This window comes from Osmia lignaria, chromosome 6, assembly GCF_051020975.1.
Source record: "Osmia lignaria lignaria isolate PbOS001 chromosome 6, iyOsmLign1, whole genome shotgun sequence".
Classification (NCBI taxonomy): Eukaryota; Metazoa; Arthropoda; class Insecta; order Hymenoptera; family Megachilidae; genus Osmia; species Osmia lignaria.
The window spans coordinates 7,741,568-7,759,829 of record NC_135037.1 but is presented as its reverse complement, the minus strand read 5'-3'; the positions used below and the strand labels follow the sequence as shown (position 1 = coordinate 7,759,829).

General features: G+C 36.0%; 1 protein-coding gene across 3 annotated transcripts in view; it reads right to left on the bottom strand.

Annotated features, from left to right (window-relative positions):
- Positions 1-18,262, bottom strand: part of Gdap2 (ganglioside induced differentiation associated protein 2) — a 40,705-nt gene that overhangs the window by 10,508 nt on the left and 11,935 nt on the right. Inside the window, exons 1-8 of one of the 3 annotated variants that reach the window (XM_034318597.2) lie at positions 12,985-13,175; positions 12,688-12,876; positions 12,479-12,621; positions 12,274-12,406; positions 12,085-12,194; positions 11,758-11,997; positions 11,498-11,666; positions 2,232-2,385 (exon numbers count right to left, since the gene is read on the bottom strand). In XM_034318597.2, coding sequence (XP_034174488.1) covers positions 2,232-2,385; positions 11,498-11,666; positions 11,758-11,997; positions 12,085-12,194; positions 12,274-12,406; positions 12,479-12,621; positions 12,688-12,872 — 1,134 coding nt within the window. In that variant the 5' untranslated portion in view covers positions 12,873-12,876; positions 12,985-13,175. Of the gene's footprint in view, positions 1-2,231; positions 2,386-11,497; positions 11,667-11,757; positions 11,998-12,084; positions 12,195-12,273; positions 12,407-12,478; positions 12,622-12,687; positions 12,877-12,984; positions 13,176-18,262 lie in introns of those variants that run through there. The other 2 variants (XM_034318599.2, XM_034318596.2) reach the window with 2 other exon arrangements.

Below are 18,262 nucleotides of genomic sequence, written 5' to 3'. Positions count from 1 at the left end.
AATGAGAGAAAAAAAAAAAAAAAAAGAAAATACGAAGCAATATTCCCGGTTAAAAATGGTGAAGAAAAGTTGGTGATCGATCCTCTTCGGGCCATCGATCAATGTCGCAGGGGAAAGGGGTGATTAGAGGTGCTATTAGGGCGAGGTCGAGCAGGTGTTTCCATTTCGATCGGTGCCGGCTATTTCCGGCTGCGATACTTTCTTCTGAAAGGACGCCGCGTTGAAGAAAAACGGTCAGGCGTAGGGATGAAAACAAACTTTTCCAGGGCGGATTAGCCCATGACGACATTGCTGGCTCGCACGCCCTCCACTTCGGGGCTGTTCCGTGGTCGGTCTATTTCTGGACGTGTAAATATCGATTCGCCAGCCGGTGGTGGGCTTGCCACCAACGAGCAAAGGGGACGAGATAGGAAGGAGCAAAGATGATATTGATACGCAGAAGATCGTGGGAACTACTGCGAATCAGGAATTCATGATTAACGATCGTTCATGTCCCCTATTGTCGACACGAGAGATGAATTCAGCTTGAAACTGCAGATATTCTATTTGTTTATAATCAATTTAAATTTAATATTCATAAGAATATTCTTGGGTATTTAAAGAATTATTATTCTCTATTCAGAACGATTCTATTTTCAGTTCAGTTAAAATAACCGATACCTGCTTGGCACATCTTCGAACACGTGGATCATTGATAACAGAAGACATTCATTCGTACTCAATTTTAATCACAGTGTACACTGTTTTAACAACAACAATTACGTAATTTATCATTTTCAATGAGACGACAGAAAGATGAAGGAAGTTATATAATCGTAACGATGTATTTTCAAACGTTCGTAGCATTCCCACGAACAGAACTTGAACTTTCGTGGATCACGTTCAACTTTGAACCTTGCAGCCGAGGGTCGAAAGTTAGCGATGCAAGATGATTCATTTATAGGGCCATTCGACACGACACCCAGCATGGTCAAGTGGCGATCAGTTCAGAAACGAATCGACCATAATTTAGTTCAATTATCGAACAAATGGCATTTGGAATAAATATTCAATAGATCAAATGGATAATTCTAAACGATTCCCGGTGTCGAGTATTGCCATCTGATTCTGTCCATTAAAATTCTATCGATTTTTACCAAAAATAATTTCACAAAAGCATCTTTGCAATTTGGATCATTAATAACCCACACAGATCCGCTAACAATTAAAATTATAGAGTACCCAACGCAGACTCGTTATTTTCATTCTACAAAATTTTAATAAGAATACTTTTCCCACTAATAATCTCTCTTCAGAAAGTAACATTAAAATTATTAAATACCGCGTTAATTGAAAGACGTGACAAGGAAATATCATCGTTAATTTAAAGAAGCGACAAGGAAATATCATCGTTAATCACGATGCAAATTACATTCGAAATTCTCGTGGACGCTTGTTCGCTCGCAAACATCCGCTTTAAACTCGACTCGATGGCTCGTTAAATATTTATAACCGTTTTCATTAACTTCGAAGCGAGGGTATTTGATGAAACGCCACTCCGTAACGTCGAATTTCCCTTCATTAAATAGAGGTGGGGGATAGAGGGTGGGGCAATAAAATTCATTGATAAATTCGATTGACGAAGTTGAATTTTGCCGAAGAAAACCGAAGCAATTTGCTGTCGGCGAGAACTGTGCTAAACGGATCGATCGACGCTTGTAAAGAACTGCTAAACACGCCAGTCCGTAATAAAAGAGGCGATCCTGCTCGACTAACCAACAATAGAATACACGTACATACTTATTGATTTTCCGTTGCTGGCACTCGTTTTCCTTCGACTTGCAACTATTTTCAACGCACAGCTTGAACTTCAATCAATTTACTAGGGTGACTCGGGAAATTCGGGGAAAATTGGTGCAACTTTTATTTCATTATATATTTAAAAAATTGAGGAAAATCGGTCTCATTGGAAAAATCAAATTATTTAGATATTAAATATAGATTTTCAAAATTTGATTAATCAATTGTCACCGTCTTACGAAGAGGGTTCATCCCATATATTATTAATTATCCATTAATAAAGGAGCGTAATAATTTGGATATTTCTATAACCTTGATAAGGATCCAAGAATGCAGTGTTATTAAATGTATTTTATGAACATTGAAATGGTTTAAAAGCACTAAAGGCAAGGTTCAGCCTGGAGTTGATTGTCGAACCTTGTCTTTGAGGCCTCTATAAACTTGAATCTTACCTTGTCGAGATTGATTTTAGTCGCAGGGAACCATTTGCCGACGAATACGACCACAGGTCGACCCTGGCGATCAACTCCGCTCTGATACAGGCAACCTATTCCTGAAACTTCAGAGAGATCCTCTGTCTTTGCTCTTCTGAGCAGCCTCTCATATCTAAAACAAACAAGCATATCCTATATTTTAAACGGAAGCATTCATAACAAGTAAGAAAATAAATTTTCCAATCTCGTTACTGAACAAACGTCATTGTTCGGATTAGGTATTTCTGAGAATGAGATTAATATTTCGTTATTCTTTGTTTGCTCTTATAATGCTGACGCCATATCTGCTTTAACGCGTCAATTAATTGGAGAGAAAATTACACGTTAGATTAAAGAATAAAATATTTATGCATTAATGCATTAATAACAACGCGATAAAATACTTGTTAAGTATCTTTAACTCCTAATGTCATTAACAATTCCGTTATAAGATTAGTGTGATAATGCGTGGCTTCACCTGTTAAATTACCCGTTAATTATTAAATTATTATTAATATTAAACTTCAAAACAACATTGTTTACGTACATAGTTTTATTTAGAAATCACGCTCACCGCGTTATTTACATTACGCCAGTTTCGTAATCGGGTGAATCAATAACATTTTGCAATTTTTAGAGCGTCTGTTGTTCAACGTTCTCGAGATAACATTTAGCGAAACAATTTGCAAAATAACAAGTGGAAAAAGTCAATTAAAAATTGATATATCCTAATTATAATTATAGAGCGCCTGACTATACCCAGTCAATGAGTTCATTGAATTCTTCAATTACATAATTTAAGGATAGATTGCAATTTCGTTGTAAAATACAAATTTCCCGTTCATTCACGCTTCGGTTCCATCGTGGAACGTGTGAATTTCGACTTTCGATCGCACTACGAATTCCTTTCTCGAATATGAAAATTCTTCCCACTAATTACGCGCGAAAATAAAGCAAAAGACAAAATCAGACGTGCCTCGAATATCGATATCATCACGCAGCGTTAATCGCGATGACGAGCTTGCGGTTTCGCGCAAACACGCGAACTCGTTACAAATCCCAACACGCTTGACTTTTGCACGATATTCCGTCTGAATTAACTATTTTTTTCTTTCTGACAACATTATCAAACGCGTTGCCGAGTCATTCGAATAGATTTCTCCGTTTCATCGTACATCGTTGAATAACGAAACCCGGTGATCTCACTTTACAATCAAGTACAATACGATATCAGTCCACGCACGTTTCACCGCAAGAAAACGAGGAATACTACTTCCTGAATACTTTGATAATTGTACGAGAGATAAGATTATGCATGATAAAAAGAATGGAAAATGTACGAATTAGCAGATTCGTTATAACATTCACCACAGACTTTTCATATCTACGCTGATAAAATTAGGAAAGAAAGAAAACCTTCGAACCAATTCAAGTAATTCCGACTAACGAATGGGAGAATTTAATTAAAAAATTAATTAACAGTATCGTGTTATGCATTAGACACGGTCATATCTACTGCGCCAGTCGACGTTAATCAAATAGAATAGGTAAAGAAATGAAACCTTCAGAACTATTCAAACTGCATTAGTAATTCCAAATATGAAACTTCAGTTAAGACAGATAGATAAAGAAAGATAAGGAAAGTAAAGGAATCTACAGTACCGTTCAAATTACTTCGATAATTACAAAAAATTAAAAAGTGCATGTTTAATGTTTTGTTCAATTCGTGTTATCGCGTTTCAAATGATTGTTTCTATAATGTGAACCGAGGAAAAGAGCAATTCTACTATTGACTTTTTGGTCTGCTTATGTTTTCGACTTTTTTGCCAGGAGACTCGTTCAAAGCTTCAGCTGTGACCACACGCGAAAAACAATAGCCGCTTATTTTACTGCTGAAGCATTTTTAATAATCTATACAAGCTCGTTTTCATCGGTTATATTGATGGTCTTCGTTTATCTCGCGTTTGTTTATTGCAATTCGTAGCACATGGCGCCGTTTCTTTAATTGTTACTCGCGTTACGAGAACGCTATTGTCTTTACAACGACAGCTTCTCACATGACGAGAAAAACTGTTCATCAAGTGGCAGGTTATTTGCGAATTTCATATCGAGGCTTTTCGTATAAATGGAAATTGAATCGATCAACTGTGTGCAATTGAACAAAGTACAATAATAATAGAGGATAAATATTATCAAAATATGCAATAAAGTTTAATATTGAAGAATTTGTTATTTTTGAAGCTCAATTAATTAAAATTATTATTTTTGAAACACATTTAATTAAAATTATTATTTTAAAAACGTATTTTGGAGATTTGAATAAGATTTGAGTAAATGTTCCACCATAGATTCTTGAATATTTTAACATCTAAGTAGATACGGTAAACATTTATTCAGATGAAATATATATCTACTTCCTGTTTTTGGAGAGTTATTATTACCCGGTTCAATTCATCCATCAACGAATATCATGAAAATTCATTGCGAAATTTCAAATGAGAGAAATTCGCAAACATTTTCCTGCGAATTTAATATCGAAGTGCATCGCTATTTTCCAGAGTTTCGAACGATTAATGAAATCGCTGCGTTCGATGATTTCACCAGCTTCAACGTAATTGCGATATGTCTAAGGCGGAGAGATTAACAAACATTTTCAACAATTTTATACTCGATTTCTGTTATCTATAATATGAAATAATTAAGTCAAACATTTTTAATTAGATAACTAAAGAAACTGATTACAATAGAATTCCTTGGAAATTAATCAACTCCAGTTTTGGTAAATTTTATAAAATGTTATAAAATAATATTTGTAATATGAAATTAATTAGTAGCAAAGGTATTAATGAGTATAGCAATCTGTGAATAAATATTTACAAAAAAAAAAAAAAGAAAAACAAAAATTCCTCGTCATTAAATGGAAAAATTGCAAATTATGCACAGAAGTTCATTATTTAATTAATTTGTCAATTTATCAGTTTCTAAGGACTTCGATACTTTCATCAGTCTCGATCAAACTATCGATCGCAAAAAACAAAACAAATTGCAAAATAATATTCGACAGAAATTTTTCACAGTTACAACCTCAATTTTCTTCGTTGTCCACTTGGAACGATCATTTTTCACGCTGGTTATAAAAATCTTTTCCACGATCTTTTCGATAATAATCCATCCCCCCCACGATTGTAAATTGCATTTTCCGAGCGAATGAAAGGCGAAAAAGGTTTTCGTGAATGACGAAAGACACGCGGGTGGTGCGTCTCTGCGTGCTATCGACCAGCATCCACTCGAACGAGCTCGTGATTCGCTGGTTTCTCTTCGGGGACAACAGATCGGTCCTCGAAAAATCCGTTTTCTTGGACCGCCACCAAAGCAGCGTAGGCGAAGGGCGAGAAACAAAACTGGGCGTTGTACCAAAAATAATTATTCCCGCGTATCGGAAAACGATTAAACCCGCAGACTCGTACAGAACCCCGGATTCAAACTACCCCAACCCTGAATCCCAACTTCCACACAAAACACAATAAAAAAAAAAAGAACAAATAAAAACTAAAATTCAGACAGAGAACATTTACGTAACAACGAGCGGAATGAAAATAATGAACAATCTTACGCACCGGTCTTCGTCCTCGGTCATATCCACCATGTCAATCATGACCATTCTGACAATGTACACCCTTTGTTCACAAAAAATATACCCCGGTGATAATTTTCTATCGAAAGGGAAGTCTTTATTCCTCGTGTTCCGGTTCGATCGACGAGCGAGTCCTTGCTTGTACCATCGGTCCAGAACCACTGATCGGAGAGTATCAAAGACGATTTTCGAAAACAGACACGAGATTGCGAAACAGTCGAATAAATAAAACAAGAATCGTTGGTGCAGTGCAGTGTGAAAAAGTACACACCACGTATAAAGGAAGAAGAGGTTCGACGCACAACGAGCGTACGCGGCGAGTCGCAACACACTGAGCCGCCTGAACGAGGAAGACGAGGGTCTACGAGAGGCGAAACGACGTCGCGTCGGGACGCCGCGGCGCGTCTTCGTGGGCGCGTGCCTCTGCCGGCTGCGTCACGGCGCCTGCTCCGCTTAGGGTACTACGTGTTCGATGAGTAAAAAGCCAGACCAACGATAGAAATAGAGACGCGATTCGTGGATCGGTTATTACGTTTCCTTCCAACGCGCTGATTAATCAACCCTTTCATTAAGAATCTCTTTGCTTTAAGGTCGCTTAAAGGTGAAAGGGTTGGCCTAGGCTGGGTAAAAATTATCCGGAACGTTCGTTTTGCATTTATAAAATTTAACATATAATGAAAAAACATTGATAATTAAATTTTTCCGAGTACCCAAGTGTAGAACACTAAATTGTACTCCACCCTAAGTAAGGGAAATTCACCTTACTGAATATTATACAGAATAATTTTGAATTTACATAAAGTAGTCGGAATTTGTTAAAATTAAACCGAGTGGCTATTGAATGCCACAGAACTCTATAAACTAGAATTCGAAGTAGCCACTTTGTTTCACAACTGGTTGATTCTATGCAAGCATTGTTTCGACAGCTTAACGCCAAAATTGCGTTACGCTTTCGAATTTCTGGGTCGATTGCTTCTAAATGCACACCAGTTTCGACGAACGAAAGCTCGATCGACTGTTGTGGTCAATTATTATTTTAGATCATTCGATTGCAACAGTCAGCGAACAGGATTGAAATCAATGCGTCATTAATATTCCTCTCTTCCATGCAACTTTTATGATAATTCTCTCGAGCAAAAATTTATATGTATATATACAAAAAAAAAAAAAGTGGAAAACTACAATCTGCTTCTTATTGATTGTCAATACAATTCAGTTGGTGTTTCGAGGAAAAGAAAAGAGGCCGTTCGATTTCTCAGAAAAGCTAGAAATACGCCAGGACTAATCAGATTTCAATGCTTTACCATATACGAATTGCTCTTTCTTCGAATTCATAACGAATGTTTTCAACTTCCTCCGGAAGTCGGAAGTGTAATTTTGGCAATTCCTTGAGGCTGTTTTTGGATCCTACATTCCTACAACGTTCGACATGCTTTTCCACATACGTTTGTTCTATTATTGTGAGATGGTAAGAGAGCCTTCAATTTCCGGGGAAAATCGGAGAAGAAAGCAGAGAAATTACGAATAAGATTTTTGGAGCTGTGATTTTCGAATTATTTGAATTTTAAATAAAATTTCCATGAAGGCGAGCGTAATGAAATTGCAATTTATCCGACGGTTAAGAGTGATTTTCTCAATCATGAATACACGGGCAACCTCGAAGGTTGCGTGTTCGGATATGTCCACGATTTCGCGGCCATGGCCTCGATTAAAATGGATCCAAGGCGTTCCTTCCAAGAAATGTATAATGAAAAGACACTCCTTTGTCGAAATCGCGAATCGAAAACACGCATTGAAAATCATCGTTTCCTGTACTGAACGCTCGAGTTCGATTTGCCGATTTCAGTCATAAAACAGGATTAATATTTCTCTGGTGTATCTCTATGTTCAATATACCCGGAAACAGAAAGATGCTATTGAAAATTTAATGTTTCTAACGTATCTCGGTTATAAATGCAACAATTTTCACTCGTAGTGTTAACGGCGCCAGATGTTATGTGCACAACAGATGTCTAAACTGATGTTTACGATGGATTCTCGTAAAATAAACTAGTACGCATTTCCGGTTTGAAAACTTTTGAAGAACAGCCAAAACGCAGTTGTCAACATCGATAATTTAGACTATTGCAATGTGTTTCTGTATTTTTTGAAATTTCATCATTTGAAATATCCTGTCCTTCATTACGTTAAATAACTAAATAATTTTTACAAGTTAACTTCGTCACATTCAGTCTAACTACCTCGTGATTAAGAAAGCTTTATCACGATAAAATTGACGACAAGTCTTTGCGTAGGTAACTTCGAAACTTATCTTATTTAACGAACCGTCATTTTGTCGACCAAATGATTTATTCCGATGACGCGAACCGAGATGTTTCACATGATGGAACGCGTGAATTTTCGTGGAAATTGGGAAAGCTCGTCGATAACGATGAGTTAACTATTTTTATAGAGACTAGCTATTTCTGGGCCACTGGAAACGTGATTACGAGTGTGGAAAGGTTACGAGGACATTTCTATCCAGACGGTATTATTGGCAAGGACCGTTTTATATAAAGATAGACAGTTTTTTCCTTCGCTAATGAACAGAGAAAAATTTCATTGACTAATGAAGAATCGATCAACGCTTTTCAATTAAAATAATTATTCAATAAATTATACACTGATTCCAACCTTAGGAGAAAATAGAAGTAGTAAATTGGCAATTGCTCGAGAATATCATTATTTTTATACAAAAATGGTAATGTAAAATTTGTATAAGTGTAATAATATATTACTATTACAGGAATACTATTTGTACCATTGAAGGACTGTTTCTTCTTATCAATGGTACACGATTGGCGAATGGAATGTTCAATTAGCGAATGTCGGTATCAAAGAAACCTATGCTTGATAAATAAAAAATGTTCCCATAAAAATTTATAACATCGTAAACGAAGTATGGAACAGACCAAACACTCGATGTTTCTTTGTCTCACATTCGAGGGTCTCCAGAGACCCTTTACCATTTTAGTGTCACATCCTACTATACCGACTACAATTGGTTTTCTACCACAGCGCATTTAGTGGTAGGAATTAAAATTAAGAATAATTATTATCTTCAAAATTTAAAAACTAAAGAATTAAATAGAAATGAAAGTAATAAATCAATTTTGAAATCAAAAAGCGTTTGTAATCTCCGTTACCGAATAACATTCAATAACTGTTCGTTTTTTTTCAAATTTATATGAAAACACAATAAATTTAAAATATAATAATTAAACATACATTTGCAATATATCAACATGTGAAAGTTATAAAAAATAAATTTCAAGAGGTAATAATCAGTTAAAAAACAACTGCAAAATTAAAATTAATTTCATTATTCAAAATATACAGGCTGATCCCCTCGCTAGTGGACTGAAAGGAAGTGCCGCCACATCAGTATGAATGGACCCAAGCCCTTTTCTGTCATCGAAACCTTTTCACGGACACAGCTACAGTATGCACCCCCGTCAAGAAAACGGCTTGGGTCCATTCATACATATACCGCAGTTCACCAGAGTCCATAACTGCGAAAAGACCAGTTTTCGTTCTTCGCGCTTCTTTAGTGCGCATCTTCGCCCTGATTGGCGATATTCCCAAACGAAGTGGAAAGCGATTAGCAGAGAGCTCGCTGCGTTCCCCCACCATCTTCCAACCTGCGCGTCGCAGTTATGGACTCTGGTGAACTGCGGTATACATTGTGGCGGCACTTCCTTTGAGTCCACTAGCGAGAGGATCACCCTGTATATGTATAATTTATCATAATTAACCCATTTACATCCGTAAGAGGAATATTCTGCACAGGATGATCGTCAGCTATCACCAAGCCGCGATTTTCATTTACGCAGTTCGCTTTTCATTATCAGTGTGCGAGCATCTGCTGACCTGTTTTCATTGCGTTCTTAACAAATTACACTGTTGTTAATTGTCGTGTAGATCTTTCAAACTGTCGTTAAGAGTAATGTAGTGTCAATCTAAATTCAAATTTAAAAAATAGCCTGATTCTATAATTTAAAATAAAATTTAGTTCCCCCAATGGATTCCGACTATTTTGACGATTCGGATTTAAGTGTGGAAATACGATATACCCGAAGACGTATCCGTCGTATTTCATCAAGCGATGACAGCGAAGATGAGCAACGGTGCCGGTTTTGTAAATAGAGATTTTGTTTGGAAACAAGAAAATCGTACGCCGATTGTATGTACATAATTTTTCAGCCGTGAGCGATGTAACGGCAAATATACAAGATCTAACGAGAAGGGAAATCTTTGAATTAGTTTTTAATGAACAACTACATAGTTAGAAAAATAATCACGGAAACAAATAAATATGGAGCAACGGCGCGCACCTATTGTCAACGCTTCGATCTACAGCAGGGTCATATTTAGTCAGTTTTATCGCGACCGACGAGGTGTGCGAATCAACCTGTCAAATATAAATCGGTATGAGTCAATGATTGGATTATTGGAGCGTGTGTTCATCTGTGTTACCTGAAGTGATACTTTTTAGATATTCTTTTAAGATTCTAGCTATGTTGTTTTTTAGGAAAGTTATAGTGATATAAGTAGCACTTAGAAAATTTAAAAAAATTTTATTCAACTTCGTAATGTTGCATGAAGTGAACAAAATTTTTTTAACAAGTTATATTTATACCAATCAAAAGCGACTACCTTTCTCTGTAAAATTAGTATCTGTTGATTGTTCTATGATTTGCTGAAATTATTATGTTAATTATATTTTCTGTTTCAACATTTTATCGTTTAAATTGGTATTTTATGTTGTCCGTTTTGGGAGAATTTATGATTTTAGAGCGGGTCACTTTCGTAGCCACCTCCTCGTGGTGTAACCTGGTAATTGATATCGTTTTCTAAAAAGTCTTCAAAAAGTAATTTTTAAAAAGCGATATCAAGCTAAGTGTTACGATATTTAAATTCCTTATTTTCCAGCATTTATCTGTGCAATAATCTCTATTTTTCAAGCAAACACGAACACGACCTTCCCATAATATATGTTATATAATTTCCTCTCCATCCTATTTCATTCATGTACAATTAAAAAGAAATTCATTACTTCTTTCCCACGCTTCTATTTAATCATTCTCAATTAATTAGTCTGATTTAGTTCCTATAGAATCATTAGTTCAACAAAAATGAGGTTTTTCATGATGTCGGTATTTCAGATCGTGAGATGATTGTTCTGTTTTGCACCTCGTCCATAACGCAGATCGTAAAGTAATAAGTCAATGTGTCCTTCGCGAATAAAACAGAGCGTAATACTTGGTATAAACATTTGCAAGTAAAAATAAGCACCGTTTGTATTTGAATAGTCGGGAATAGCATCGTGACGCACGCGAGCAATGTTGAATTCGTATGGAATTGCATCTGTGGTATTGCGTGAATAGAATTTTGTGTACTTTCATGAAGCCAAATCTTCTGGCAAAAACATTTGCAAAATATTTTCGTTAACATAAACAAATAACGTTTCGTAATCTTTTGGTACTCTGTATTCTATATTAAAACTTTGTTGCCGCTGTGGTCATGATATAAAATAAACATAATCTATAGAAATGTTTTTAAGTAATCGTACCTTTCTTTCTGCTGCATTTGTTTTAACATTATATCCGCGAGTGGATCAGCAGGTGGTCTCTCCCCAAGGAGTCTCTGCCGATCCAAGTCACCCTGCATTTGCGCAAACGCATGTTCGCCAATATTTACGGATGTCTCTAATTGCGCGGACAATTCTACACTTTCATCACCTGTAACATTATAATATACTTTTGATATTAATAGTTGCAAAAAATAAAAGAACTGATACCCCTCCTTTCCGATATCGTCTCATTCATTTACCGTGTAAAGCATGTTGTGGATTGTCAATGATCCTGATCTGTCGGTCAGGAAGTAAAGGTTCCCCATCCATACCACCTATGTCGTTCGGTAGTTGCCAACAAGCATTGTCTTGTTCGGCTAAGTTTCTTGGGAAATAAAGTGGAAGAAGAACTTCATATATTCCAAGATCGCATGGTTCCAGAACAAATACAATGCATGTTACAGAATCACCGTATTGCTCTAAAAATCTTCTTACTGTTCCTATTAAATCAAACAGTAAACAATTAATGCTTAATTCTAAAACGTAATAGTCAATGGTTTGCATAATATTAAGTAACGTCTACTTACTAAGCGCAATATGCGCTCCTGCATCGGGAGGATAATTTCTTTGTACTGAATTAATTACGGGTAACGCAATCGTACGTAATCCAAGCTCTCTTGCTTTCTGCAAAACATTTCTACCAAAAAAAAAGGTTATTTGTCATCTTTCATATTTTTGTTCATCTTTTATGTATTTTCAATACTGTTAACATTTACCTATAGCAGCAATGTAATGTATTTTGGGCTGCTGTTTGGTATTTCACATTATAAACTGGCCCAACAGTATGAATAATAAAACGTGCAGGCAATCCATGACCTTGTGTTACTCTGACTTCACCAGTTTTACATTCTGAAAATGTACACATGAGTCATTATAGTATAATAAAATAAAGCAATAAGTGCTTTTGAACAAAGTCAATACCTTTTACTTCATTAAATATTTCCATCTTAAGTGCTGAACCAGCCCGAGCAAATATTCTTTGGCACATAGGACTATTATCATCCATTGTTTCGTTGGTAGAATTTACCACTGCATCCACTTGTAGAACAGAAACATCTTCCGTCCTGGAATATGATTTTTAATAGCATCTTATAGAAATAAATTCTTTATTCTTCTTACTGCAGACTTACCATAGCGCAATTTTACTGTTAATCGCTGGTTGGCATGGAAAGGGACTTATAGTATGATGTGTGGGTTCTCCGATTGAATTGGAGTAGTCTGTGAATCGATGATGGACGGGGAAGTCGGACCATTTTTTCAATGCGCCCGTCTCCACCACGTCTAGGGCAACACCCAAAGGTTCCATGAGCCTCATTCAGCTAAAACAAAAATTTTAATATTATAATCAATTAGTAGACGTAAAACTTTCTTTCGATCATTCTACTGTACAAAATAATTGTGTTTGTGTTACGTGAAGAACACCTAACCTCACTTTTCTGTCAACTGAGGTTTAAAACGATTTTGTACGAATCTTCTATGTATGTTTTAATACATTCACGGTTTTTTTTATCTCTTTTTTTAATCTCTTCCCACATCCTTTACCCTCAAATACTAAATTTACTTCGTTACGCGAGCACCAGACCCTCCGAGCATGCGAAATGTCACGTTGACAATTAGCGCGCAGGCGCAATACTGACGTATGAATGTCCCGAAACTTAAACTGTTTCAAACTCCACGTGCTCTATCGCTCTATTGAAATGGTCATACAGAAGACGCAAACATCGTATATTTAAGAAATATGATAAACGAAATGTGTAATATAACGATAGGAGGAAATAATGAATCCATAGAAATTTTATTGAATTCATATAATTATAAAATTTCAGAGAAAATGAGAAATAACAAAGTTGGTTCAAGTTGGTGACGAAATAGTTGCTGACGCACGGACTATACTCCGATATCATAGAAACCTAAAAATGAACAGTGCACTCGATAAAAATCTGGGACACACCCCGAGCTAACGGGGACAACAAGCAACCAAGGACGTAACCCCGATCGGAAGTTTCGAAAAACAACTTAATTCGTGGACGACCGGGTTGTTCTGCGCGCATGCAGTCACGTGCCGCCCGTTCATGTTGGTGTCTCTTTTCGATCAACGTGCAAGGAATCCGTGGGGGTTCGTGTAGGACACAGAATGTAGGCTTCCCTAATGGCAAGGAGACAGAGACTGGCGCCGTCTGTCCGGCCACGGAACTTATATCCTGGCAGCCCCATAAAGAACAAGATCATCGACCTCCTTGTGTTAGTGGGTCTCTGCAATCCCTTTCAGAGACGAGTCTATTTAACCACCTGAGGTTCCGAAGTGTTCGCATCGTGGAAAAGAGAGAATTACGTCAATCGATTTATAGCAACCACCTAAGATAAGATTGGAGAAATAAAAAACTCTTCAGAGAGAAATCACTTAAGCTCAGTGAATTTCAAATTAGACTTTCATCGATTTCTTTATAAGAAAAAGAAAAAGAGAAAATTACAAAAATTAAATTCTTAGAATTTAGTAATTGCAAATATTAATCATTTGCATTCGAGAGTTTATTTGTTAGTCAAAAAGCTTTGAATTGCTGTTGTTTTACTCCCTTCGATTGCAAAGGGTTAAATTATACGAATATTCGAGGCGAGAGGTATAGAGGATTCGAAGGCAATGAACGAGAAAAATTTGTATTCCGAATGCGAATGTTCAGCGAGACTCGTTTTACATCGATATTGCTCTTTCTCTATCCAGTGCTCGAAGCTTCTTTCCATTGCGAAATAAACTCGAGATATTATTTGCATAAGTCTGTTTGTCAACCGGTGTTACATCACCTATCGCTGAAAATAAATATATCCATGGTAAAAAAATAAAAAAAAAAAATATATAATTCTGACGTTGATCATTTGAATCAACAGAGACAGGAGAAACTGGGGTAGCTCGATTGAACAATGTTGTTTAAATAGCGTTCTTATCAGCGAACATTTTGTCGATGAGCAATGGAAAATTGCACAATGGAACGAATTAGCATTTTTACGACTCTGTAACCGTTCAAGCTATAAACCTTGGCGAATGTGGAACAGAATGCTCATCGATCGTCTAAATGAATTCTGATGTTTACCCTGCAAAGTTCTTAGTACGAACGCGCCCGTTAAGAACACATCCGGCCTAATCGATTTTAAAGGGAAACATTGTCTCGATGATCGAACTGTAAAGTTTTAAGGGTCATGGCCATTTATTTAAGATATTCCTGTACCACAAATCACTGCTCAATATTTAACAGGATGTATTTTAGTGAAAATAAAACTTTCAATATTTCATCGATTCACCCTCTATAATTTGACAAACGTTGGATTCATTACATTATACATTTCTCGTTAATTAACGATCCATCTGCAGCTACATTAATTATCAAAAGGAATATTTTTCTCGCGATAAAAAAAAGAAAAAGCGCTACAGCTTTTTGAGCATCGAACGTGGGAGATTCGGTGTCCCAGTTCTTCCAAAGTTTTAAATTGAATTCAGCCTCGTTAAAGAGAGCAAAAGGTCACTGAAGTTTGCTAAAACATCGTTCAACGTAACAGTGTACATCTTCCAGGATTATTTAATCATCGAACTGCTTGCAATACAAAAGTTCACATCGGCGTTTGATGTAATTTAATAAGCGACAACATTTTCTAACACGTTTGGCATAGTTTTCTTAACTGAATTGAAGATATTGAAAATTGTTACTGGAAAATTCTTAAGGGTTCCAAAAAGTTAAAAATTTTCGAAATATCGTTTCAACCTAAAGTTCAGTCACAAAAGGGTTAATGTTTCGATCTATTCCAAGCACAAAGGTAAAAGCAATAGAGTTAATCGACCGTGTCACAGGGCCCTCCACTTTTAACGCTATCGTCCTTGAAGCTGTATTCAAAATTGACCCTCAACTTTAAACTCGAAAGCCCTTCAACCCATTTTCTCCTTATTCTCGCAAACTTTTTGTCTATTTAAATCTTATCTATCGTTTTCTGACAATGGAAACCCTATTTTTATTCTACAATTTGTCGGAGGGTCGAACGAACATGGATGAACTTTCGGTCGCTTTATCCTGTCTGAAAAAGTTCTTCTTTTTCAGAGACCAAGAACTTTCCTTCATGTTTCTACTTCTCCTCCCTCGGGAATCTATTTCTACGGATTTTATCTATCCCTAACGAAAGATAAAGCTATCTCCCCGTGACCTATATCGAGCGATAATCGACGGAATCCTTTTTCTCGCGAGGAACATTAAGGAGATACGTATTCCCATTTGGAAGAGTATATTTTAGTTACTTTTGGATCTCAAAATTAATGGATGAAGGAGTTTAGTAGTACGATGAATTTTCATAGGAATTCTGTGATTTTTTATATAAAAACTGAAAGCGGAGATTTTCCCAATTAATTCCCAGTATTCAAGCAACCCACCACGAAATTCAATAGGAATCAATATAAGCACGCTAGCGTCGCGTAAACAGGAGAAATCGGAAATGCAAGTTTACATCAATTCGGTGGAGCGCGATATGCATACTCGTCCCATTAATATTCCTCGGTGAACGCAGGAATGCCAGGTTTTCACCATAGAAACGTGTTTCTCGAGTCGCGTAATTGTTGTTGAATGTATATACGCTAATTATTACATTCGATTTCTATGAAGAATCAAGATTTCTTCATTCAGCCTTAAAAAGTATGAAAAATTTCTAACCGAAATCGAAATTTAATAATTATCGAGTTAATAAATTTGCTCAATAATTCTGAGCTTCATGCAACCATAAATCTTCTACGAAAAGGAAGTATAATACGTTTGCCTGTTTCTTCCTCGAACGGAAGTTAACATCGAGACCCACATAGTATCTTATTGATCGTGCCATTTATCTGAAACTTTGCATTCGCTGAGCCTTAAAAGTGGAATTCGTTGTTTATTTGCATGTTTCTAAACGAATAGTTGAAGACCAAATAAAAATCGGATGTGCTATAGAAATTTTTCCTATGTCAATCGTTTCTATTGCTTATGATATTAAATGAAAAAAAAAAAAAAAAGAAACTTGAAAATTCAGGGTATTATCAGTTGACAATTTCAAAAATTGCCAATAATCGAAGGTGTGAATGACATATTTAAAAAGAAGTGGCTCGTTTCTTGGTTAATTTTCACGGTTGCATTGGTTCGAATTATAAATAGGCAAAGGACTTGATCGAGCAACGGTGTTAAAGCAATCATGTTGAACGCGACACTATGGAATCGTGACCCGTCGGTGACCCACCAAAGGGGTAATTGAATGTGTTAAGCGCGGCAGACGAATGCACCGAAGAAGCCTTTTCGATATGCGCCGTTCTGTAACGCGGGGCTTCCAAACAAATCCTTTGTGACCGGCTATTTCCGTCGATCAAGCGAAAACAGCTAGCTAGAAACAGGAGGTAAAAAAAAAGTCAAGGGAAAGAGAATCTCTGGATTTCGCTCCACTTGGCCTGTTAATTGCGTTACAAAAATATGAAGCAATATTTCAGAGAAATTGAACGAAGTATGTTCGGTACTAATTTCTATCTTTAAATCATTCAATTTATCATATAAAAAGAAAATTTTAACCATCGAGGATTACTTTCAAAGGGAACTGAATTTTAAGCACGAATTTAGTCTGTCGATTAATTATACCCCACTCTGGCTTACAAGAATTTAAATCGCCTCGAAATCCACTGAATTCCCCTGGGTTTTGTAAAACCTCGGTTTCATTTAATTCCACCTACCACACCGGTGGAATATTCCTAAAACTTATCGAAAGGTGTCAAGAATTGATGAACGCTTATCACTCGAAGGAACGGTCGTATCCGGTTAACAATCAGCAATTATCTGATTCGAAAACGTTTGTATTATGATAAAAACCGAGCAATCATACATATTTTCTTAGTATTTTATCGTCAGGTGTATAATGTTCGGCGTAAATCGTTAGAGAAACCTGAGATCTAATATAATAAATTGAGAAATAAAATTTTAAACATTTGACATCACAAATTTATTATTTAATATTTAAAAAATTGATTATTATATTAATTTCGTAAGGGAGCGAGTGTTCGAAATAATTAAAATTATTTAACGTCAATCATAGTTCAACAAATCAACAATTCATGACGATGAACTTGTAATAGCTGTAGATTGATTATCAATCAAATATCAATGAATAGCTGTTGTTATCTGCGGAAGAACGTGTTGACGACGGTTAGAAGCATCGATAAGCTACTCGACTTTTAATGACTTCGAGCTGTTCGTTCGTTAATTGCGCTGAATTTCGAACAATCGAGGTTTATTTCGGGAAACACGCGGATTATGCTCAATTAAACGAGGTGCGAACATTTGTTTAATAAATTTTTTATCGATGAAATCACACGAATGATGTTTTTACCACTCACTGTGTATTCTCACGAATTATTGTTTCAACAACTGTGTCATTGGAATCTTTCATTCAGTCGAAATAAATATTCAGTTGTATCGATAATTCGATAAACATTTACATATAAACAATTTAATGCAATTTAATTTGATCGAAATTCTGATTTATTATGAACAATTATAGTATATCAATCTAATAATCTAAATTTCAATAATATCAGAATGATAAACACGTATGAATCACAAAATAATTTTCTTAATTAAATATGTATGACAGTATAGTAAAGATAAACTAGTTTGATTTATAATTATCTTACGTGATGATATTTGCCTACATTTTTAT